This window comes from Prunus mume, linkage group LG1 (assembly GCF_029339155.1).
Source record: "Prunus mume cultivar Tortuosa linkage group LG1, ASM2933915v1, whole genome shotgun sequence".
NCBI lineage: Eukaryota > Viridiplantae > Streptophyta > Magnoliopsida > Rosales > Rosaceae > Prunus > Prunus mume.
Window position 1 is genome coordinate 24,968,552 of NC_142698.1, and position 24,587 is coordinate 24,993,138.

Genomic DNA, 24,587 nt, shown 5'->3' on the forward strand with positions numbered 1-24,587 from the left:
ATGAGTAAAATGAGGAGTGTGATTTGAGCTATAAACCATCTACATCAACACAAGTCAACCAGTCATATAGTTTTTTAATAACGTCTTTTTGGCACTTCAAAGGTGCGCCCCTTAAAACTGCACTCTTCATATGGGAGAGGATAAAGTAAAGGAATGTAAGATGTGATATTTGAAGTGCCAAAATAATTTTTTTATTATGTCCATAAAACAATCAGTAAATATTTTTTTATTTATTTAAAAGGGATATTGATCCTGCATTTGCATAGCGGCAGTGTATACAACAATTGGGCTTCTAACACTGTGAGTACCATCAAACCAAACCAGCTTTGTAGAAACTTGTGATCCAAAAGGCACACCGCTTCCAGCCACAGTCACATCAAAAGCCTTCTCCTCATTCAAGGACTTGAAGGAAAGAATTTCAGGCACCACTTTGATCTCAACTTTGGAGTCTTGAAAGATTGTGGCCTGGTAACTGGAGTTTGCAAGGCCAACATTTTTAACTCTTCTATGAAATTTAACCGCGAAAGGATTCATTGGGGTAACTTTAGCTGCCATTGAAGGGTAGTTATGATCCAGTGGTGACCCTTTATCTGTAGGGCATGTGCTGTTATCACCTGATACAAGTCTAACTTTGCCTTCATCATATTTCATGCATAGCAACCTTATGTAGTCTTCTTTTGAAGCTTCATAAACTAGCCCCGGGTTTATAGCTTTTACCGGATTGATGTGTCCCGATCCATAAGCAAATTCACCTGTGGAAATGTTGCTCTTGGTGCTGGTGTCATTCATGGGCCAAGCTACAAAACATTAAAAAAAAATATTTGGCTGTAGTGTCATATTTTTTAAAATTCAAAACTAATGTGACCTATCAAGCAATTGCTATTATGCAGACAATACCAGTAGTCATAAGGGATGATTTGATGGCGGCCGGAGACCAGTCAGGGTGGAAGCTTTTAACGTATGCAGCTACACCAGCAGCATGGGGGCAAGCCATGGAGGTTCCAGACATGATCTTGTATTTTACATGCCTCTTGTCTTCAAACTCTGAGATGGAAGCATCAGGCGAATATGCAGCCAGAATTTGTACTCCTGGGGCACTTATATCTGGCTAAAACACATTAGAGTGCAAATGTTATTATTATCAGATCTATGCACGTAGAAGATAAATGTAGGTGACAAGGAACACCCATACCTTGATAATTTCCGGTAAAATTAGATTTGGTCCACGTGAAGAGAAGAAAGCAACATGAGGTGCAGCAGGATCTTTTATGTGTTCACTTTTTAGTATGGTTCCTTGAGGATCTCTATACAATTAGAAACGCATTTAATCATTTAGAGAAAGCAAACATGCTGAGACAATGCCCTTATGAGTATCCAAAAGAAACTATACCTAGTGGAGTTCATGTAGGACATCATCACACTATACTCTTTGGGGTGTAAAGCCGTCGCAGCTAATGGGAGAATCAAAGAAAGATCATCATCGTTGTAGAAATTAAGTACAACTGAACCTAGTGCACCAGCTTTATACGCCTCAGGAATTGCACTAGTGTATCGATCACATAGCACAATCTTTCCCTTTACTAATTGACTGTCCAGGCAACCTTCTTTACAATATCTGCAATGCAACAAGTCAGACCCTAGAACCTTATTAGTTCACATCTAGTGTTCGCAGTTAAAATACAATCAGTACGAAAATTACCCTGCGTCTTCCTCTGTGCAATTACTTGAAACATCTTTTCCATGTACCAGAGGGAAACTTGTTCCATTTAATGTAAAAGAGTTCACAGAATTCCCCTGTTTTGTATGAAGATATTAGAAAGTATATAACAGAAAATTGCAATGAAATACACAAGTTTATCGGTGAAGTTGATGAGACTTACAACTACTGTTGTACCAATTCCAAAAACAACTTTGTCAATGATCCGACGATCTATGCTACTTGCTGCAACTGTCAATATCCAAGGAGCTGGACTTGACACAGTACCATCTGAAGGACCATTGTTGCCGGCAGAGTTTGTGGTTAGTATCCCATTTTCCATTGCATGAAAAGCACCAATGGAAATAGCATCCCCATAGACATCTGCCATAAAACCAAGTCCAATTGAAATGGTAATAATGTCAACTCCATCATTAATAGCATCGTCAAAAGCGGCCAAAATATTGTGTGCCATGCACGTTGGAGCACAAACTTTATATGCTGCAATTCTCGCAGACGGTACTCCTCCTCTAGCAGTACCTTGTGCTAGTCCATAAAAGCTTGCATCCTTTACACCATTCCCAGCTGCTGTTGAGGCAGTGTGGGTTCCATGACCTGTACCATCCCTTGCAGACTCTGCTGTGTAATATCGAGCTCCAATGAGTTTGCTGCAGAAAGAAAATTATTTTTATTTTTATTGTGGATACAACCTTAGTAAGTATTACTAGCTAAACCATTAGAAAAATTATGAAAATGGACGGACACAGGTAGTTATGAAAGAATAGGTCTCTAAATTAGCTTCCTGTAATGAAACGGATACTAATGCTACCACAAGATTGATGAATATGGAGGGGCACCTACTTGTTGCAAGTGAAATTTTTGCCACCTTCACAAGCACCTTTCCACCTCTTAGGGCAGGACCAAAACCTACATCTGTAAAGCTCTCTGATTCAGGCCAAATTCCACTATCAATTACACCAACAATAATGTCACTCTCAACAGTGGCATTTCGATTGATTTTCTCATCAAAACCCATAAAGTCCCAAGATCTTGTTGTTTGGAGTTGATATGTTCTGCTTGGAAAGACAGAGACCACTTCCTTCATGTCTGAAATGAACAGTTTATAAGCATGATATAATCTCAAACCAAACCATATTACTACTGTGTAATGGGAAAGGAGAAAAAAAGTGTCATGGAAGCATTACTTGCAAGTTTTTCTCTTTCCTGGTCACTGAGCTTGGCAGCGAATCCATTGAAACTCCGTTTGTAACTTCTCACTAATAAACTTTCAAGAGAACTGAGAGAGAGATGGGGAGAGAGAGGGACATGTAAGAGCCCTATGACTTAAAAGACAAAAACAAAAGGTAACATTAAAGATCTGCATAGACTACCTTCCCTGGATAACTCTCTGTAGAATACTGTGGTGGTGAGACAATGGAGAGTACACCCCATGAGGAAGTGATCCCAAGTACACAATAGAGACCTGCATCATCATGATCAAATATTCAGTCACATATAAATATAATAATCAATACTGTTGAAAATTTTCTTCATAAAATGGCAGTTCCTTTTTATTTATTATCAAATGCAGATCAAGCAAAAGACCAAGAAGACTATTGTTTTACAAAAAAGATGACTCCTACCTCTCTATCTTCAGAAGTGGCTTTGGACAATAAACTCATAGTTAGGATGAGAATGGTGAAGGCATGATAAAACAGAAGTGCTCCACTAAGCATCCAGAATTTCTTTCTTTCTTTTAAATTCACTTTTGGAATTACAGCTAACTTATAAAAGTTATTCCTTGACAAGAATTCTAAATTCATAGAATGTTATGCACCTTCTACTACATAAGTAAACAGATTGGCATTAGCATTGATTCCGGCTACAAGTATTTCTAAAGTTGTTGAAAAAGACTTGATTTCACTCCTCAGGATTATATACAATAACAGCAGTAAAACAGCGATTCATTTGGATCGAATCGCTTAGTCAGGCAGCCATCATTATGGCATACCCATTATGTTTGTTGTAATATGTCTTCCCATGTAGGATTATATAAAATTGTTCAAATATTAAATGTGTTTTTCAGCAACAAGAAAGCATAAGCTACTACATGTATGGATGAGTAGATCATACCTGATGATCACCAAATGCACACCAGCACATGACTTGTTATATTCCATGAAAGAAATGGTACTTTAATATGGTACTTTAATTTTTCATTTCTTTCAAATACAATTCATACACAATTTAATGCTTCTCTGGAAATTTCAGACAACTTTTTTCTGGGTTGTGAAGATGACACTTTTATTAGTCGAAGTTCGGGTCCTTGGCCAACCTAGAACAAGAAACCACAGTGATTCCCCAATAGAAAAACAAGGAAATATGTGTAAGTATACAAAAATTCTATATTAAATACTTAATAATGTTTTCAAATCAGAGTGTGTATAGAAAGACAGATTATCAGAAAAGGAAAAAGCCTGATGACAGGGGAAAAAAAAAAGAAGGGGAAAATCCTAAATGCACAATGACCGTTGGATTTAATCTTTAATAACAGTGGTTGATAACAGTTAAAAAAACTAAAGCCAAATTTGCTCAACTTTTTATTCATTCAAACACATTTAAAAATGTAAAACACTATTTCTCAAAGAGTTCCTCAAAAGATCGCTTTTTTTAATTTTATAATGGCAGATTGTATAGCCTTGTAATCTTACTAATGGTCATCAAGCAAAAGAGAAGACTTTGTTTTGCATCAGAAAAAAGAAAGAAAAAAAGCACAAAAGATGCACAGGACTTTAGTTGAATTAAATTTCTCTACTTTTGTTTATTTCATCTAAAGCACTTTAAAAATGTAAATCTCATTGCTCATGTAACCATGTTCTGGTGCTCATGTTGAATATATGCATAAACAACATTTGGACTTCTAACACGGTGAGTCCCATCAGACCAAACCAGTGGTCCAGACACTTGTGCCTCCATCTGGCAAATCACTTCTCCTCATCCAAGGACTGGAAGAAAGGACTTCGGGCACTACTTTGATATCAGCATTCGAGTTCGAGAAGATAGTGGCCTTGTAAGTGGAGTTTGCAAGGCCAATATTTTTAACTCTTCTATGAAAATTAACCGAAAAAGGTTTCATTGGTTCAACTTTAGCTCCCATTGAAGGGTAATTGTGATCCTTTACATATCCTTGAGCAGAACCAGTAGGGCATGTCCTGTTATCTCCTGATATGAGTCTAACTTTGCCTTCATCATAGATTGTGCATAGCAGCCTTATGTAATCTTCTTCAGAAGCTTCATAAACAAGCCCTGGGTTTATAGCATTTACAGGATTGATATGTTCAGATCCATAAGCAAATGCACCAGTTGAAACGTTGTTGCTGGTACCATTCATGGGCCAAGCTACATGCACAAACAAAAAAAGGTGAATATCATAATTTTAGAATCAAGATGTGGCTAATCAAGTAACAGCTATTATGAGGACAGTACCGGTAGTCATAAGAGATGATTTGATTGCCACCGGAGACCAATTAGGGTGGAATGCTTTAACATACGCAGCTGCACCGGCAGCGTGGGGGCAAGCCATGGAGGTTCCAGATAATATATTGTATTTTACATGCCTCTTGTCTTGTGGAAGTTGTGTGACAAACAACAGGTGAATACGCAGCCAAAATTTCTTCCCCGGGGGCACTTATATCCGGCTAAAACACATCAGAGCACAAATTTTATAACTGTATCCAGTAAATAAATGTGGTATATAACAGAAGGTGAAAAGAAACATTTACCTTAGTTATATCAGGTAAAATTACATTCGGTCCACGCGAAGAGAAGTAGCGACAGTATGTGCATCAGGATCTTTTGTGACTTCACTTTTAAATATGTTTGCTTGAGGATCTCTATAAAACAACAGAAGCACTCAATCATTTCAAGAGAGAAAATATGATGACATAATTGCCTTTAGAGTGTCCAACAGAATCTATACCTAGTGGAGTTCGTGTAGGACCCGACCACATTATACTCTTCCCTCATTAAAACTGTTGAAGCTACTAAGGGAACAAGAGAAACATTGTATCCTACTTCATTCATCAAAACTGAACCAAGTGCACCAGCTTTGTACGCACCTCTATCTCCAGCTAACGAATCACATAGCACTATCTTTCCCTTAACAGAGTCGCCATCAAGGCAGCCTTCTTCACAATCTCTGGAATGCCACAACAAGTCAGTAGTACTCTAGAAGCTTAACAATTCGTATATCCTCTTGGAAGTGAAAAATAAATGGACACAAGAATCACCCAGCATCTTCTCCAGTGCAATTTTTTGTTCCAGCATCTTTTTCATATATCAGAGGGAAACTTGTTCCATTTAATGTGAAAGTGTTTACACATTTGCCCTGTTTGTGTAAAGACCATTAAAAAGCATAGAACATAATATGCAAGTACAATGATAGATTTATTTCGAGGAATAAAAGAAGTTGATGAGACGCACCAGCACCACTAGTGTCTTTCCATTTGCAAGCACAACCTTGTCAGTGAAACGGCGATCTATGCTACTTGCTGCAACTGTAAATATCCATGGTGCTACACTTACCACAGAAGCAACTTTAAGACCCATATTGCCTGCAGACTGTGAAGTCAGTATCCCTTTCTTCATTGCATGAAAAGCACCAATTGCCACAGGGTCGTCATCTATACCAGCCTCAACAGTTCCCATTGAAACTGAAATTAATCTTACCTTTCTATCCTCATCTGTGGCCTTGCATAAAAAGCTCATGGTGAGTATGAAAATGGAGAAAGCATAATAAACCAGAAAAGCTCCATACTTAGCCATTGTTCAAATTGTTCAGTGCTCAAAAACTTCATGGCTGAAGTGCACTTTATACACTGGGACTAATTTAATGCATCCAGATTTTCTCACTCCTAAAAGGCGGTTGTAATCAGATTGGGATTTGCATTAAATTCAGACACCAGATAATTTAAAGTTTGTTGCAAATGAAGGACATGCAGAGAGGGATTCAGTAGTGGCAGTCAACCAGCAATTAATTATTATGTCAAAACCACTATCATGCAGAGGGTGCTGTAACAGTGCTTGGCTTTGCTTTGCAATTAGAAAGCATGGGAAGTTTCATGTATGGATATAGCAGGTCAAAGCCAGCTATCACCAAAATGGTAATGTTCAAAGTACACAGTCTTCTTTTAAAGTTGCTGCAAAATCCTGGATTTGGCTAATCTGGAATACAAGGTCAACCGTTATCATCTGCTCTAACACTTGCTTCTAACACTTGGCTTGGCTTTGCTACAAGATATTGACGTTTTTGGCAACAATTAACATCCTCGTGATGAACCACGCTAATTTAGAAAATTTTATTGTCAAAATAATTATTGAAATCGTATAATAAAATATGAGAAATATGAACATTAGTTTGATTTGGCATAGTACTATCTCAATTACGCAACAAAAACATATATTTGTGTGAAGTCATCTTGTGAAATAGTTATTGAAAATTGTATTAAAGGAATAAAGAAAAAAAAAAAGGAGCACACTTTTTATAATGAAAAACTCACTTAATTGAGGCTATTAAATTGAAAGCTGAATTTATATATAAAAGAGAAACGCATGAATACATGTTATAATTTTTTTTTTTTAGTACAAAAGATTACGAGAGGGAGCCTGCCCATATAGGTGAAGGTGAAAGAGCTCAACCAACTGAGCTATACCCCACTAGCAAAATACTCCTTTTAAATCAAAGGTATGGATAAATTATATTTCAACATCATGGCTATTGTAATCATCTGATATAAGAAAAAGACACTGATTTTTACAAATTATCATTACAACACACTGATTTTTCAAGGCATCACCAAAACACCAAATTCACTCTAAATGAAGTGTGGGATGTTATATCTCCAAGAATATCAATAACGAGAGGTCACTGTACTCATCTCCTTGCCTTGCCAACAAGCACAACTAACTTACATCAGCTCTGAGAATAGAGTACACAAAGAAAACAACTTGCAAAAACTATTCCACTTATGGTGATGATTCTGAGACTAATCATTAATGTCTCGAAATTAATCTTACAATATCTTATAAGTTATAACTGCATGAATTTGACTACAATAGTCTTATATATATATACTACATTGCAGTCTAGGAGAGAATTCCAGTGCTCAACACAAACGTAGATATCCTATGCTTTTCACGCCCTCTCGGGTAACGATCACATCCTTGCACATCCTCCTGGGCAATCACTAGAGGTATCCAAATACAAGGACAGAAACCTTGACTTAAACCAAGTTAAACTGAAAACTAATTGCATGTGTATCTCAGGAAGTGATTCCAAAAAGTTTTCTTACATGTTAAATAGGACTTGGTCACCCAAGAGAGATGGCATGCTCATGTATGGAGATAATTGGCTGCCATCATCAACTCCAGAACCAATTCAGGTTCAATATGAAACTCAGTCTGCTTCCCACTGTCAAAAGAACAACATGACAAGTCAATAATAGGGAAAAGGAGAGTAGATTAAAACCAGCCTTCTGACCACGCTCTCAAATTTGGATTAGTTCCAACAAACAACCTTGGTCAATTCAACTTTCCACCATTATCTTGGTAAGAATCCAGCAATTGAAATTGGCACAAGAGACGATACGCAGAACATTCTAATTATACCGTCTCCAAGTCCAGCAGTCAACAATCAAAATCATTAAATCAAGCATGTAGACCTAACTAACGATAAAAAGAAAGGGAAGGAAATACTGTTATAAAGCACTCGAAAAACTTCGCTAACAATATAACATGTCAGACTGAAAGATCCTAGGGTCTCTAGCAGCCTAACATGCAAACTCTAGCAACCTACTATGCAGACTATTTCGAGGGGCCACTGATCCCAGCATAATTCTTAATGTTAACCATTGATTAGGCGAATTTTTGTTTGAATGGGCGGTCTAGAAAGGCAGTTTGGAGAGCACAATCTCCACTAACTTATTCCTGGTTCAATATAAATTTCAATTCAGAAACCCATCAATCTTCTAAGCAATAGCATGGATGCTGCAAAAATAATTATAAGCAGAATAAGGGGAAAAGCAGAGGGAGAGAATCTAAACCTTGCATATTGAAGGTTCCAGTAAAAATACTTGCAGATCTTCTCAAGAATGGTGGTGCTGATCTCAGGGAACGTCACCTCGCCGTGCTCCGTTTCAGCAAAACTCCCTACCAAAAAAACCAAGCCATGTGATTTCAAACCCTAATCCCCTAATTGCTCCTCAGTTAAAACCAATTAGACAGAGAAAAGGCCTTACCTGGAGAAGTGAGCATGTTTCGGATGGTCTGAGAGACCATGGCGGCGTCTTTGTGGATCACGAACTCGAAGCCCTCGGCGCTGATTAGTTTCACAGTCTCTTCCTTCCTCATCTTGCAGTGTAAGTCTAGATTGATTTAAGTTTCGAATTGAGTGATAGAGGAGGGAAGAGATAGAATTATAAACTCAGTGAGAAAGCCTGTTTAATTGATGCTTTGCGTTGAGGCTGAAAACCTTATGGAGTTAGATTCTGGCAGCGGCAAGTTCCGTAGGAGCCTTCAGAACCAAGCGCAACAGCGATATTCAACAAGCATGCGTTTTCTAGTGCGAATACATCTTTTGTTCCACAGTTTCACGTATGTACAAAAATAATTCATAAAAAATTTAAAAATAAAAATTTATGCACAACTGTTACTTTTAAAGAATTTCTAGTTTTTTATTATCAAATTTATTTTTTTTTTTTTCTAATAGGTCTTAACTTATAAACTTGTGATTTTAAGTTTGAATTTCCATAACACATGTTTCTTATAATTTAGAGACTATCATGTGTATTCAAAATTTATTAAAATTTTAAGATGTTTGTAGGGTCGTAAGTAGTGCGGTTTGTTCGGTTTAAGTCTAAAATCACACACTAAACCAAAGAAATTGGGTTTACACTTTAAATTAGTAGTTGAACAAACCGAATAAATCTATTAGTGATAGGTTTTGGTTTGGGCAGTCTCTCTTGCTAAGAAATTAAATAAATATTATTTATTCTCGAACATATATCAAAGGAAACTTTATACCGCAAATTATATAATAGTTGTAAGAATTTCGTATCAAAAAGATGAAGATAGAGAATGACGTGAAACTGAAATAGTTTAGGGATATTAGTTTTTTGGTAATAAATGTTTAATATCAATGTGTGCGATGAACACAATAATAAAATGTCAATTTAAAAATAATAATAATAAATTTAAGTGGTTTTCAAATAAATCAAAACTAACTAACTCAAATACATTGTGGTTTGGTTTGGTTTGGTATAAAATTCTAATTTTAGTGTAAAAATCAAACAAATCGCTCAACTTAGTTTGGCTTAATCGGTTCGACCATTTTTTTTCTCAACCCTACTACTTGCAGGTCACGAGGCCATAGTGAGTGTTCATAAGCATAACACACAGGTTTTAGTGGTGAGCAATTCTTCTATGTGGCCAAAATACAGAGGGAATTCAGTCTTTGTGAGGGTGGTCACACTTCCACATGATATGAATTGCCATATATAAGAATTTCTCTATTGAGATTAGAGCAATAGTGCAAAATGTAATTCTTTTTTTTTAGACAAGCAATATTGGAGGAGGGAGAATCGAATTCAAAACCTCATATATAAGGATAAATACTTTTAACCACTTGAACTACAAATTCCTTATTGAATGCAAATCATCTTAAAATATTACTTTTCATTAAGTTGCAGTGGCATGGCATTGGCGGCGGCGACTCGACTGAGTTTTGTTTAGGATTTGTCTGCTATCTTTACCTTTTGTTTGAGCTTTTGTGGGCTTTATGCATATGTGGGCTTTAGGCTTGTTATGGGCATTATGTCTTTTATTTGGACCTCTGGTCTTTTTGCTTTGATGTTGCGCTCCGTTTGTTGAGTCTCACTTTTATACTGTATTTTGTACCCTTTCATGAGTTTCTAATGAAAGAGAGAAAGGGTTATGGAATCTTTGTGCCAATTTTGCACCTCTAAAGTCAACGTGACGATTTGGTGGCAATATTCAGAAATTGATCATTGGACACTACGGTTAATTATTACATTTTGACTTCACATGATAGTTTTTGATCACTCACACATCCAATGATGAAACCCAATTATATTAACAAAATATTCAAATGGTTAATGATGCTTTTCGTTGCTTTATGCACACTAAAACTCTAAGCTATATATATTGTGCCCACAAAAGTCTAAACCATATATAACTACCCGTCACACAAAAGTTTCACCCCACGTATAGAACAAGGTTAAAGTAATTTAAATTCACCACATGAAAAATGCAAAGCTAAATTCATCAAGATCAATGCTGAAAAGGTTAATGGCTCACGCTTCTTGAATGTCATCAACATTTGTAAAAACAATTGTACTTTGTCAATGAATATAGATTGCTAATATCATTTGTTTGCTTTTATAATCAAACCAAACTTAGTAAACGGTTTGGTTCGGTCATTTTTCTTCATAAACAATTAAGTAAATATTATATATTTCCTTACGTTACCTTCAATTGTGAAATCTTACCGTTATAGACGGAAAACTTTTGAGAGAGACATTACGTTAAATTGGAATGGTTTAAAGATCTTCGTCTCTGTTTATTTTATTATCTTTTTGTAAAATGCTAATCAAATCACTTGAATACCTTTGTTTGATCGGTTGAGATAATTTATTAATATGTGTTTAGCCAACCTCTAATTTCAACAATTTATTAATATGTGTACCAAAAATTATCAACGTTTGATGTAGGTGGACACAATCAACAATTAATCGGCCGTTCATTTTGCGCTGGCGACTGTCCAAACAGGAAACAAATCTTAATTAATTAACTAATTAAAAATAATAATTAACGGCGTGGGAAAACACTAATTGAAAATTAAAAACATCCCTCTGGCACCAACCGCCAGGCCAGGCTGCCCCTGTCAGAGGTATGATTCTCACTGTCTCACTCTCACATCAACGAATGACAAAGTCCCAGTTGTCCTACAAAACGACACCGTCTTCCACCAAAGAAAGGAATCTATTTATTTGCCGTTTCAACGTTCAAAAGCCCTCCCTTGGCCCTGTCTCTCTCCACTCACCTCATCGTTGTTTCCGTTTTTTCTCTCATTTCCTTGCTCTTTGAAAAGCCCACACCACACCACAACCCTCTGCTGTGCTCTCTCCGCTCCAATTCGTGCAGTGACTTTGATCGAACACTTGGATCGCATTCTCTCCTCGATCGATTCGCCTTAGGGTAAGTCATGCGATGAGTCTCAGAATTCAGATCTAGATATATATGTATATATACATATGTATAATTTTGTGTGTGTATGGTTTTGATATGGTGTGTTTGGATTTGAATTGGTTGCAGGTCAGAGAGATCGGAGAGGAGAGGCTGTATGGCGAGTAGAGTAGACCACGAGTACGACTATCTGTTCAAGATCGTGTTGATCGGTGACTCTGGTGTGGGCAAATCTAACATTCTCTCTAGGTTTACCAGAAATGAGTTCTGCTTGGAATCTAAGTCAACTATCGGCGTCGAGTTCGCTACCAGAACTCTCCAGGCAAGTCGCCTTCTCATTTGATCTTGTTTCTAAGTCTTGCTTAGTCTGTTTGTGTGTAAATCTGTGTGAAAGTTGATAAATGTTTCACTTGCTTAATTTTATTGGCGTTGAATGTGATATTTGTTTGTGATGTTTCCTAGGTGGTTTAAGGTTTGGGGTTTTAGGAGTTTGAATTCATTTGGTTGAAGTTTTGTTTGGATGCTTAAGAGCTTGTGATGATTATTTGGATTTTGTTTATGGATTTACTTTGTTTGATTGAAGATCATCAAATTTGTTATTAATAGCTTGGTGGATGGAGCTTGGGTTTGTTTCTTTTAGTACTTTGGTTTTTAGAAAATCAGAATTGGTTGTTCTGGATGGGGTACTCAATGGCCAAATAAGCTTGATGAACTGGTGGGGAAAACATCCAGTCTTCCTGTTTGATAGAAGTGGGGGTTTATTCTACACTAACGCTGGCTTGTAGAGTTCTATAGAGAGGATTGATTTTTCAAGCAGTTGCCTGTTGATGATATTTAAGTTTGATAATGAAACCAAACTTGCATAGTTTCATGGAGGTATATGCAAGAACATGTGTCTCAGTTTTCTTCATCCTTCCTATTTGGAACATAATAAGAGAGTACAAACTGATCACAATTGGAGACTAAATAACAGCCCAATGAGGTTGGGGTTTGTTTAAATCTAGTCTTGAGTTTGTTTGGTGGGTCAGGATACTATGGGTCAGTTAGTTTTGTGTTGTTCATATGGCCTGTTGATTGAACGCTTTGTATACAGACCGATGAGGACACATTTTTCAAGAATTAAGAATATATGCAGCTAATACGGTTGAATGTAAAGTTTCTCTTGTAATATGAATGGCGTAATACTGGTTCCAGAGAATATTCATGAGTTTGAAACATACAATTGTCTTTGTAGTGTACCATTCGTATGTGTTGATTACTAGAAAAGAACTCTGTTTATATTCCATTGGCCATAAATACAATGTATAGATGACACAAGTGGGTTTGTGAATTATGGCTTGCAATTTGATCTGAGCTAAAAATCCTTGTCTGGAATTACAGGTTGAAGGAAAGACTGTGAAGGCACAGATCTGGGATACAGCAGGTCAGGAGCGATACCGTGCTATCACCAGTGCTTACTATAGAGGGGCTGTGGGTGCTCTCCTTGTCTATGACATAACTAAGCGGCCAACTTTTGAAAATGTCCAAAGGTGGCTCCGTGAATTGAGGGACCATGCAGATTCGAACATTGTTATCATGATGACAGGAAACAAGTCTGACTTGAACCATCTTAGATCTGTTTCAGAGGATGATGGTCAGACCTTGGCTGAGAGGGAAGGTCTCTCATTTCTCGAGACATCAGCATTGGAAGCAACCAATGTTGAGAAGGCTTTTCAAACTATTCTTACCGAGATCTACCATATTGTAAGCAAAAAAGCACTGGCAGCTCAGGAAGCAGTCTCGACTACCCTGCCTGGTCAAGGAACCACTATCAATGTTAGTGATGCTTCTGGGAACAATAACAAGAGAGGTTGTTGCTCTACATAAAAGATGACACCTAGGAGAGGAGGGGAAATATTTTCTGGATGCCAGACCTTTTTATTTTTCTTTTCTTTAGTTTTTTTTCTTCTTCTTTTTTGGGTGACAGGGAGGCATGTAGAATACAATTTTACTTCGTTGAGTTGTGATAAAAAAAAAAAGCTTGTGAAAATTAAATTGACAGTAGTATTGGTACATTTTGGGGGTCTGCTTTTACTTATGATTCACCATTTGTTATATGTTGCTTTTATAGTGTAACTACCGAAATTTGGAATGTTAGGTAGAACTTGGCATCTCAAATTAAAGAATCAATGGAACAGATTCAGAGTTTCATTCAGGGTTTCGTTTCTAAGCCACTTCTAAAATTGTAATAAAGGCTTAATACCTTTTTATTATATCCTAAATTCACTTCTTCTTTTACCTTCTCTCCTGTATCGCTTCGCTTGCGAAGCCTCCGTGGTGGTGGCATTTGCACCGTGCATGTTTTTTTCTTCTTGTTCTGGGTTGCAGAGTTCGTAAACAGTTTGTGCTCAACTCAATCGGAAGTTCAGTTAACCAAACGTTGAATGTACTGGTTGCCTGGTGTGTTTGCCAGTTCCTCACTAACTGAGTGGCTTGAAGTTTACGTGCTCAAAACCTGTTCAGCTCGTGAGGATGGTAGACAGAGGCATCACACTTTCCATAACTCAAGTTCTCTTAAAAGGTTAAGAGGAAAAGGTAAGAATTTAATAAGATCCAACAAAAGTGTAGGTTTTTTACCCAAAAAACAAACAGAGGATAGGCTGAATCTGAAGTCTACTATTCAATCTGTATAGTTACATGATGTATTCTGTAAGTTCTTTCACAGTAATCCCTAATTTTGCCAATTATCTGACTAGAGCTCACTGCCGGCTCCGCCTTTACATGGCAAGACAAAACCGTTTTTCCAACTGTCAGTTCCCAAACATGTAGGTCTTGAATATCCTCAACCCCTTTGATGCACTTGAGGCCTTTTTCTAGATTGGTGATATCAATATCACTTGGTGTTCTCTCCATCAGTATGCCATATATATTTCTAAGCATCGATATAGTTGTGCTAACAGCAAAAACAGAAAATATGAGTGTGCATATCAGATCAACTACTAACCAATCTGGCCTTGCCCATATGATGCCTCCAGCAATCATCACCCCAACAGACTGAATCATATCAGCAACAACATGCAAGTAAGCTCCTTGGAGGTTTATGTTTAATATTTTAGTATTTTCTGGAGAACTTGATACCAGACTAGTTTTATCATCTTCAGTTCTTGCATATTCTTCCTCCCTGTCGTGATGATGATCGGGATTATGCTCCTGATTATGATTGTGATGATGATCATGACCTAAGCCTCCACAGGCATGATGGGTGTGATCATGACCGAGCCACATGACCATGATTAAGTTGACAAGAAATCCAAACGCTGCAACTTCAAACATGAGCAATCCATTCACCTTTTCATTTTTGTGAAGGATTCTGTGAACTGCTTCATAGATCAAGATCCCAGAGACCAGCCATATTAGCTGCACAGACAGAAGGGCACTCAAAACCTCAAGACGGTGATATCCGAAAGACTGGTATGATGTTGCCTCCCAACCGGAAGCCATTACTGTGAAAAGAGCAATGGAGAATCCAGCAACATCAGTGAGCAAGTGGGCTGCATCCGTGAGTACTGCAAGGCTATTGGCTTTGACACCACCAATAATTTCTACCACCATAAACAAGACAGAGGCAATAATGAGTCCACAAAGTTTTTTTGCTGACTTAGACCGTTCTCTTGAATCCAAACTACAATGTTCTTTTTTGAAGAAAACACAAACAGAAGAGCAAGGTAACAGTGGTGGCACAGGAAGAGCATCAATTCCTTCAGATACTATTGGGATCTCAATTTCCTGAGACTCTGTTCTAGTGAAGGGTACCTCCTCATGTTCCATCTGCTTCAGCAAAGTCATGGTTAACACTTAATTTCTTAAAAGAAGAGGGGAAAATATAATAAAGAGATTCAATAATATGACTAATTGATTACGCTCATTCAAAGACAAATAAGCCATACTTGAGTGTTGTGGAATGAAGTTTCCACTGGTTTACTTCAGTAAGAAAAAATCAGAACATACCATGTCAAATACTCCCAGATCTCTGATGAAATTAAATGTCAACTTTTAACTGTTTTGGCATTACAGAACAGGCTGAGATCAAGGGCTTGAATTCAGCTGTGAATATAAGCAACAGTTGATGAACTTCTAACAAGTTTGGGACTTCAAAATATATAGTTAACCATATCACTTTTTGCCCCCGTTTTTTTCCCAGGTGTTCAATTAGAGTACACAAAATCATCAAGTTTCAACCACAAAAGTACAAATATGAATTTATGGGATAGAGCAAGAAAAACAAAATTACAATTCATCTTTCAGACTCTCAATTCTTTTGAAACACCAAGAATTTCCAAACCTCAAGATTCAGAAAAGTAGTTAGTTTCAAATCTTAGTCCATCAGAGCTGATAAGCAACAAAATCCATTCACACATCAAAAAAACAGCATCAAGTTCAGCAAAAATGAAGCCGCAGAAAGGCAGGTTACCATATAGCAAAACTGAGCAGCTGTGCAAGCTAGCTAACATACAGCAAGCTAGCACACAGCAAAGTGAGCTGGCACCAAGCCGCTCAGAGCTAAGTCACATGCTAGCTCCAATCCAGCTCAAAGACCACATCAGCTAACACTGCAACTAATGCAACAGGTTAAATTAAGCTGCAGTTAGTTTCTGTTGGATTAATTACTGGTAGGGATTTCTTCTACTTAGATGGAAATTTCTAATGGTTCGGTTAGCTTGGTTTCATTGTGTGTATGACTGGAATCCATTTGATTATTGAATGGATAATTCTAATCCTTCCTTTTTTTTGGGTAGCAATCTTGGAATTATATCAAGAACCACCTCCTGCATCTCTCAAACCCTTCATTTCTTGTTCTACCTTCTGTCCGAGTGCTGCTAGTACATCCAATAACAGCAAACTTATTGCTTCAACTACCAAAGGACATTTGACCTTGGTTTATTCTCAGTCATTTGTAAAAAGCACAGACCAAAAACCACCCTGCGTTCATACTATGTACAATGCCCTCTTGAGCATATACTAAAGCAAAGATGATAACATAAAGATAGCACTTCAAAATTCCAAAATCAAAACTCTGCTTCTGTACAACCAGAAGAATATCACTATATCAGCTGGTTCTATCAACTCACTATGTTAGACCCAGAAAATGGGTTGCATGATTTTCTACAATCTCATGCTTCTATGTGCCTCACCAAGAATCCAAAAACTCAAAATCAGTGGTGCTTGCTGATCATAAAGAATCAATTTTAACGCCCTGCTCAATCCCAAGCATTCAACTTCGCAACACATCTAATTATTAACCTAAGAGACCCAAAACTTCAAAATGCATGAACTACCATTATGCTTTATTTGATACAATCATATAATTAAAATCCACATGAAAATCCAAGTAGCCACTTCAAAAAAAAATCAAAGAATCCAAAAAGTTAAACAAAAATATACAGATTTTTTTTTAAAAGTGATCAATTGGAGGTACCTGAGAATCAGAGGAGAGCGAAGAACAGCTTTGATGGGTCTCTTTGGGGTCTCACAGATTTAAAAAGGTCAATGGAATTTATAGGGAACGATTGAAATGAATTAATTTCGTTGTTACGTACATGGAAAGTTGGAAAATCACTCATAATGCGTGTACTCAGTCGTCAAGAAGTAAAAAACGCGTGCTGAATGCTCAATCCTCAATTCTCGGGGACTACGGTCCTTTCAGGTTTAACGTTAAAGACATCGCAATCAGGACGAAAACAATGGAGTTGATGGGTCGGCCTGCAGAGGTAAATCAAATTTGAGAAATCCCAAACTCCCCAAAAAGAATTGGGGAAAAAGTTTAGAGATTTCCCAAACTTGGGAAGTAGTTGAATTTGGGATTTAAATGATTTTCACTCAAATTTGATTTGATTCGATTCAAGAGTTTGAAGAATTCTGTGCTCGCATCAAAGAATATTGGCGAAGAAGTTGGAACCCTTTATTAATTATCTTTGCCTTCTTTTTTGGGGCCAAAGTATTGGAACTTCAACTACTTTTGACCTGTAGTTTCAAATTTTCAATTTTGTCATTGTAGTTTTGTATTTGAAGAATTTAAGGACATTAGTCTTCTAGTTAATTTCTTTAACAATGCATGGGGTAGTTTCGTCAACCAAAAACCCTTAAGCGTAGAAGCTTATTTGAAATTCTCCAAATTTCATATTAAGACTCTAAATTCAACCACTAATCTCAATTTTTGAAGTACCCTAAACCCAAATAACAAATTTTAAGTCCTAATATGAAATAAAGGGAGTTTTAGACGAGCTTTTATGCTCAAGGATTTTGAATTGACGAAATTGCTTCTATCACAAAGAAATTGACAAGAATATTAACTTGTATGTATTTACAAATATGAAACTACATGGTCAAAATTAATTGAAACTATAAAAAGTGGTTGAAATGTCAAACTATAGGGACTAAAAATGACTTTTAGCCTATTTTTTATTAACCCTTAAATGTAAATTAATAACCATTAATTAGTTCTCACTTAGGAACAGTCTAAATTACAAGGTGAGGTATGAATAAGAAAAAAAAACTATAAGGTGAGGAGGTTTCTAACACAGACACTACTAAGGTGTTATTATGGAGGTTCGAACTTGAAATCATTGATTTGTAACTCAAGACTATTTGTCACCCAACTAGACCTGTTGACAATTAGTTGTCAGTCTAAATGATCATTTTTTTTCTTACTTTTATTGTTTTTACAAAATGATATTTTAATTATTCTAATGTAAATGAAGGAGATTAAACTCAAGTGCAAAACATAAGACACATTATGGCATAACCTACGTATGCCAAAAAATTATGTCATAGCAAAGGATCCACTAGTATAGTGATATGTCCCCCATACAAGATTTTGGGTTCGAGTCTTTGTATCCGTATTGTTCGTATAAATTTTGTGTATTATCGCCCCTCTAATATGAAAAGTCCCAACAAAAAACCAGGTCATATTTGCTAGAAAAGACCCCATCGTGTTTTGTGTTAACATGTTATGAACGTGTAGACAAGGGCGGAACTGTGACTGGGGTGGGCTATGGTGCAGGATTTGGTAAAAGAAGACTAAAATTTGGTAGAACTATTTACAAGCTCTCCCAACTCTTCTACTCTCATAAGTATAGCCCACCCCTCCTTACCAAGTCAAAGCGTACTTGTTGGGTTCCAACTTGTACAAGCAAATATGACGAACAAAAGAACTTCTAGAAACTGAACAAGACATGTAGTTGTATACCTTGGGTTCTTTCTTGTTAGGTTCAATTTGTATGAGTAAAATGAGGTGATTCTTGCTCACATCATTTTGTCTAAATGTCCATCTTTATTCTTCATGTGTTTTTATGTGTTTGTTTTGAAAGTAAGTCACATATACAAATTGAACTTAGTTTTCATTTGAATCCCAGAATTCCATTCTAATCTGATAATGCCACTGACAAATCTATTTTGAATATTTATTTCTTTTGCTTCTACCTTTATTGTCGTAAATATTTGTGTGATGCTTGAAAATATGTACTCGATTTCTTTTTATTTATTTGTATTTGTGCTTATTTGTGTTATTGTTTAGAATATATATAATAAAAAAAAGAACTTGTTTGGTTTATAAATTTTAACTAGACTACTTTAAAAATAAACTTAATTTATTTTTCTCAATATTGAAGTTTAGGGTTTAAGATTTAGGGTTGCTAATGAACATACAGAAAAAAAGAAGTTCAAAATTGGATCTTCCTTAAATGCTTCATGTATGAATTGGAGCTCACTTTACTTGTGTTTTATATGATTGTTATTATAATAAGAAGAAATGCATCAAGGCTTCTTTAAATAAATAAAAAAACTTGATTTGATTTTATTTTTTTAATGCAAGCGAAGAGGGGGTTTCAAGGTCAGTGTCATGAGGATTCGAACTTGAGACTAATAGTTTGCAAATCAAGACTCTTTTCCACTAGGCTATACTCCATTAGCAACTTTCTTTCATTTTCGATTGCACGGGTTTAGAAATGTTTAAGAAACGAAGAAAAAGGAAATGGGCTTTATCTATGGGCCCAGGCCCAGTACCCGAATCTCTTCCAAAACATAAAAGCGGTTCGATCGTTTCTTTCATTTGGGCCTCCGGACCGTTGGAAAATTTGCAGATCACCGTTCTCTCTCCGCTAAACAATCGCAGAGGGAAACGCTGTTCAGTCCTAGAGGCTGACGAGAGAACGAATTCCTCCGCCTTAGCTCGTCTTTTCTCTGCCATGGACTCACGCCACGCATCTCTAGGCCGACGAACGGTTCAGATCTCATCGCCCGCCACCTTTTTTTTTTCAAATTTATATCCGAATAATCGTATTTTTCTTCAATTGTTCATTTTATTTGAAATTTTCAGTTGGAAGATATTCGCCAAAAGCGAGCTGCAGAAAAATTGAGCAAAACTTCTTCGGGACCCGATCTCAGCAAAGCCTCAATCCCTATCGGTTCGTCATCTATATTTCGTTAAATTTCTCAATTAAATTTGCTATTGATTTTGTGAGTTATTGCTAACGTCGTTCATTGAACAGACCATGGAGGAATGAGAAAATCGGAAAGTGCAAGTCGGCTATCTGAGGTAGGAGGAGTTAGTTTCTGTATTTTTTTTTTCAGAAAAGAAAAAGATTCTGAATTTTTTTTTGTGTGGAAGCTTTCGTTTGGTTGCTGAGAAAATCAAGTTTTAATTCTCATATAATTTTAATGGCTTGTGCAGAGCGACGTTGGCGTTTTGGTTGCTCAGATAAAAGACTTGGAGAGGAAGACTGCAGAACTGGAAGAACAAAACAAAAACTTGGCTTCCATGGTAGGTCTATTATTTATGTAGTTTTGTGTTTCTTTCTTAGTTTGCAGTTTAGGAGACTTTTAGTTATGGGTGATGATCAAATGTGGTGTGCCTAATTAGTTAGTTTTCTTGATGTTTCAGCTTGAAACAAAGGAAGCTGGGGGTGACGTGCTGCAGAAACGTTTGAATGATCTGGTAAATGCAACTTTTAAATATCTTCAATTTCCTTTTCAGTAAAAGATTTTGTCTTTTTATGTCTAATGTATTGTCAACTCTATCTTCCATATATTATGTCTCGTTCTGTCTGTGTATATTGTTTTCTTTTCAGGATGCATATTAGTTTTTGGCTGCTTGTACTAACATTATTACTTACAAATATTGATATGAAATAGATGCACAACTATTGGAGAGAAAAGAGGGTTTTCCTAGTTAAATATGTCAGCCTGTTCCCATATGCTTTGTTTGTTGTAAATTGCAGGAGAAAAACACTGTACCATCTCTCAGAAAAGCTCTCAAGGACGTTGCAATGGAGAAAGATGCGGCAGTTGTTGCACGGGTACTGACCATGTATATGTTAGTTGGTGTTTCATCTTACTTGGTTCATCATGTTTCGTGTCATTCTCAATCTTTTTCCATAGTGTAGGAGGATCTTTCAGCTCAGCTTCGTACGCTCAAGAAACGTCTGAAAGATGCAGAAGAAGAACAGTATCGTGTATGTAATTAGTTTTCTATTAGTTCTCTTGGAACAGCAGATTTTTATGCTTTTCTCACTTGTTGTCTTGCAACAGGCTGAGGAAGATGCAGCATCCTTGAGAGCCGAACTGAATATGATACAACAACAAGCAATGAGTGGTACACTTAGTGCAGTAACATCAATTGCTAATTCACCAGATCAGATACAAACTTTAGAAAAGGAGTTAGCTAGCTTAAAATTTGAGTTACAGGTGATAATTTGTTTAATGGACCTTGTGTAGTTTTGCTTCTGGTTCTTGTTTGTAGGCATTTGACTTTGGTACAAATTTTGTAGCGAGAGTCGCAATTGAGGCAGCAAGAGCGACAACAATTAGCAGAGGAGCAAGCCCGGGCATCCACCCTTACATCTGAAAAGCAGGAATTGGAAGAAAAGCTTGCAGCTATTTCTAGAAAGGCTTCAGGTACAAAATCTACCAAATATATATCCAGAGATTACAACACCATAAGGTATTTCAGAAAATCTCCTTTCAGAGATTCGATGTACTTTAAAAGGAGAGGACTTTAGGGGCCTACTTTAACTCTTAGGGTGCACATAGTCTCATGTGGAAGAGACTGATGAACAGTTGTACCTATAAGGCTGTTGGTCAAGAAAAGTTAAACAAATTGGCCATTGTTGTCATGAAAATTTTCTTTAGGGGATGAGGATTTCAATACAGCTACCATTATATTTTGTTTGCATATTCAGCAATACATTCATACGTTCCTCTATATCTAATTTAAGATTTAGAACCTAGATCCCTTGACGGCTCAGGGTATATGAAGTTGCAACTGGAACCCCTTTTGGCTTTTTTATTCCAAACATAATTGTTTGTTCTTGATGCCTTCTGTTGTGTTTTGATTTGTTATGGCTCTGACAGTTGTGTTGTCGTTTGGCCTTTTAGTATAATTCATTTCTTATAATGGCATTTTTAAAAAAAAATATAGCTCTTATGAATGTTGTTTCCCTGGTTCATGCACTGCAGAAGTCTCAGAGAAAGTGGCTGGCAAGGAATTTTCATTAGTAAGTTAATTTTTTGATGATCTTGTTAAATCCTTTTATAGTTGCTTTGTCTATGATCACATGCCAAACAAAATAGGGAGGAAAACAAGGAGGCAGCAACTTAATGAGTTCATCTGAGTCACAATTGAGTGCAAATGTTAATGAGTTAAAATTTGAATGGTCTCTTAGCAAGTTCATGTGGTTCTAGTCCACTTGCGTAACCTAGTTTTGCTATTATTGTCAGTATGAGTGTGACTCATCAGTTCAACCTCCTTTTTTTCTGGTTGTTCCTTGATTAATTTTATTTGGATAAATGTTTCACTGGTTAATGAATTAATGGCCAGGAGGACAAGGAGAAACTTGAGAAGCAGTTGCATGACATGGCTGTAGTGATAGAGAAATTGGAAAGCAGTAGACAAAAGCTTTTGATAGAGGTTATCCTTGCAACTCTTTCTTATTTTACTCCAATGTGATTTTTTGGTGTATGTCTTTGACAGCAAACTCACTTTTTGTAAATGGTGGCAGATTGATTCCCAATCTTCGGAGATAGAAAGGCTTTTTGAGGAAAATTCTAATCTCTCAAGTTCCTATCAGGAGTCAATGAGCATTTCAGTGCACTGGGAGAATCAGGTAATTGTCAGTGGCTAAGGTGATGGAGAATGACAGAGGGTAGCTTGTGGTTCTAGGAACTGGTGTTGCCTATCTGTTCACTTATCCGTGATACATTTTTCCTAATATTATGTGGCACGTTGGAATCCCAATAATTAGGCCGAAACAATTGTCAACTGTACATGGAAAATGGTTGTTATGGCCTGAGCTTACACTTTACTATGCTGGACTAGTAAATTCAGCTAATCTGGTGCATGTTTGCGGTATGAAACTGCATTGTGATACTGAATAAGTTATGGTCAACCCAGAGTTTAATTATGTTTGCAATATCTTCTTAGAGTAATCATTCAGTTTACTATATTTTGCCACTTTTTTCTTTCTGTGAAACTTCTTAGTTTTTGGCATGTGAACTTGCAGGTGAAAGACTGTCTTAAGCAAAATGAAGAGCTCCGTGGAACTTTAGATAAGCTGAGAACAGACCAGGCCAAGGGGATGCCAGAATCCCACGAAGGCAGGGATAATGAGACTGGTTCAGCTGCATATACAACTGAAGTTCTCTCCATCAAGGTTAGTCTGTGTGCTTAGTGTGCCATATTTGATCACCAATAAGGTTTTGCAGTAAAACACTCATCAAGAAAAATGTAGGAGAAAAAAAGTTATATTTTTGAACTTCCCTTGGTGCTTTGTTTTGTTATAGATTCAAGATGAGGATGTGATTTGTGGGACAAGTCTCACAACTTTTTTTTAATGAAAAAATTCCGAATAACATATTAGTTTTATATTTATTTTGTTGTCAAACAAGCATGGATTATCCGGAAGAATGTTTTTATATTCTTTGTTTTATGTGGTTGCCGATTTTGAAGAGGTAGAGAAAGACCAATATGTTAGAAGTTTATATAACTTGTCAAGTAATTGTAGCTTTCATTATTTGGGATAAGCTTGTAAAATTGATGATGTCATGAATTTTTCTTGGTTACTTTCTGTCTGACATCAATGCTACTTTTTCTTTGGTTTGTAGGATCAACTTGCAAAAGAACAGAGCAGAGCAGAGGCATTATCAGCCGAGGTATTGCAGCTGTCCGCACGACTCCAACAATCCACCCAAGCATACAATGGGCTTGCACGCCTGTAATATATATTCTCTCTCTCTCTCTCTCTCTCTCTCTCTCTGTTTCCATTTTCTTCTTATAAGTTCCATGCTAATGCCTTTTTCATCTAAACCTATTGCAGCTATAAACCAGTGTTGCGAAACATAGAAAGCAGTCTCATCAAGATGAAACAAGATGGCCCTGTGACTGTGCGGTGAATGCAGAGGCAAATCAGCACAATCCCCTTTGTAGAAAAATTGGTCAAAGAAGCGCATCTTCAGTTGTAAAGTTTTTCAAACCCATTTGGGCTCGGCTTTTTTCATGTATCAAGATGTGCACTAGTGAAAAAGTGGTATTCTCTGTATCAAACCCATTTGTAGCACCGCATTTCAAAGAAACGATTTAAATCCCAAAAATTTCTGGCCT

At 36.8% G+C, this 24,587-nt stretch overlaps 4 protein-coding genes and 2 pseudogenes across 7 annotated transcripts; 2 read left to right on the forward strand and 4 right to left on the reverse strand.

The window, feature by feature from the left end:
• Positions 1-195: 195 nt before the first annotated feature.
• LOC103323508 (subtilisin-like protease SBT4.3) lies at positions 196-3,268 on the reverse strand (annotated as a pseudogene). Its single transcript, XR_016127440.1, has 9 exons — positions 3,088-3,268; positions 2,902-2,993; positions 2,558-2,803; positions 1,881-2,364; positions 1,700-1,794; positions 1,391-1,615; positions 1,193-1,304; positions 898-1,108; positions 196-797 (listed from the first exon to the last, which is right to left on the reverse strand). The product of XR_016127440.1 is annotated as a subtilisin-like protease SBT4.3 (transcript).
• A 1,152-nt stretch (positions 3,269-4,420) lies between these two features.
• On the reverse strand, positions 4,421-7,361 carry LOC103323514 (subtilisin-like protease SBT4.6; annotated as a pseudogene). The gene is made up of 6 exons (XR_016127162.1): positions 6,185-7,361; positions 5,986-6,083; positions 5,676-5,894; positions 5,479-5,589; positions 5,183-5,394; positions 4,421-5,095 (listed from the first exon to the last, which is right to left on the reverse strand). The product of XR_016127162.1 is annotated as a subtilisin-like protease SBT4.6 (transcript).
• Positions 7,362-7,488: 127 nt separating this feature from the next.
• On the reverse strand, positions 7,489-9,360 carry LOC103321803 (BTB/POZ domain-containing protein). 2 transcript variants are annotated; one of them, XM_089052837.1, is made up of 5 exons: positions 9,225-9,360; positions 8,992-9,117; positions 8,797-8,902; positions 8,047-8,165; positions 7,489-7,941 (listed from the first exon to the last, which is right to left on the reverse strand). In XM_089052837.1, exons 2-4 carry the CDS (start codon positions 9,101-9,103, stop codon positions 8,087-8,089), a joined length of 297 nt encoding a protein of 98 aa, XP_088908963.1. In that variant the 5' UTR covers positions 9,104-9,117; positions 9,225-9,360; the 3' UTR covers positions 7,489-7,941; positions 8,047-8,086. The 2 variants fall into 2 exon arrangements, with proteins under 2 accessions (XP_088908963.1, XP_008221865.1); XM_008223643.2 differs by lacking the exon at positions 9,225-9,360 and having other exon boundaries at positions 8,992-9,215.
• A 2,427-nt stretch (positions 9,361-11,787) lies between these two features.
• Positions 11,788-14,010, forward strand: RABA2D (RAB GTPase homolog A2D). The gene is made up of 3 exons (XM_008223652.3): positions 11,788-11,968; positions 12,086-12,278; positions 13,337-14,010. The coding sequence occupies exons 2-3, from the start codon at positions 12,114-12,116 to the stop codon at positions 13,820-13,822; spliced, it is 651 nt and encodes a 216-aa protein (XP_008221874.1). The 5' UTR covers positions 11,788-11,968; positions 12,086-12,113; the 3' UTR covers positions 13,823-14,010.
• Positions 13,871-17,917, reverse strand: MTPB1 (metal tolerance protein B1). The gene is made up of 2 exons (XM_008223662.3): positions 17,412-17,917; positions 13,871-15,763 (listed from the first exon to the last, which is right to left on the reverse strand). The coding sequence occupies exon 2, from the start codon at positions 15,761-15,763 to the stop codon at positions 14,612-14,614; it is 1,152 nt and encodes a 383-aa protein (XP_008221884.2). The 5' UTR covers positions 17,412-17,917; the 3' UTR covers positions 13,871-14,611.
• A 2,033-nt stretch (positions 17,918-19,950) lies between these two features.
• On the forward strand, positions 19,951-24,587 carry LOC103321830 (myosin heavy chain-like protein). Its single transcript, XM_008223673.3, has 15 exons — positions 19,951-20,214; positions 20,310-20,397; positions 20,482-20,528; positions 20,664-20,753; positions 20,874-20,927; positions 21,211-21,288; positions 21,376-21,444; positions 21,521-21,676; positions 21,760-21,886; positions 22,448-22,485; positions 22,809-22,898; positions 22,990-23,094; positions 23,491-23,640; positions 24,092-24,201; positions 24,304-24,587. Exons 1-15 carry the CDS (start codon positions 19,978-19,980, stop codon positions 24,377-24,379), a joined length of 1,515 nt encoding a protein of 504 aa, XP_008221895.2. The 5' UTR covers positions 19,951-19,977; the 3' UTR covers positions 24,380-24,587.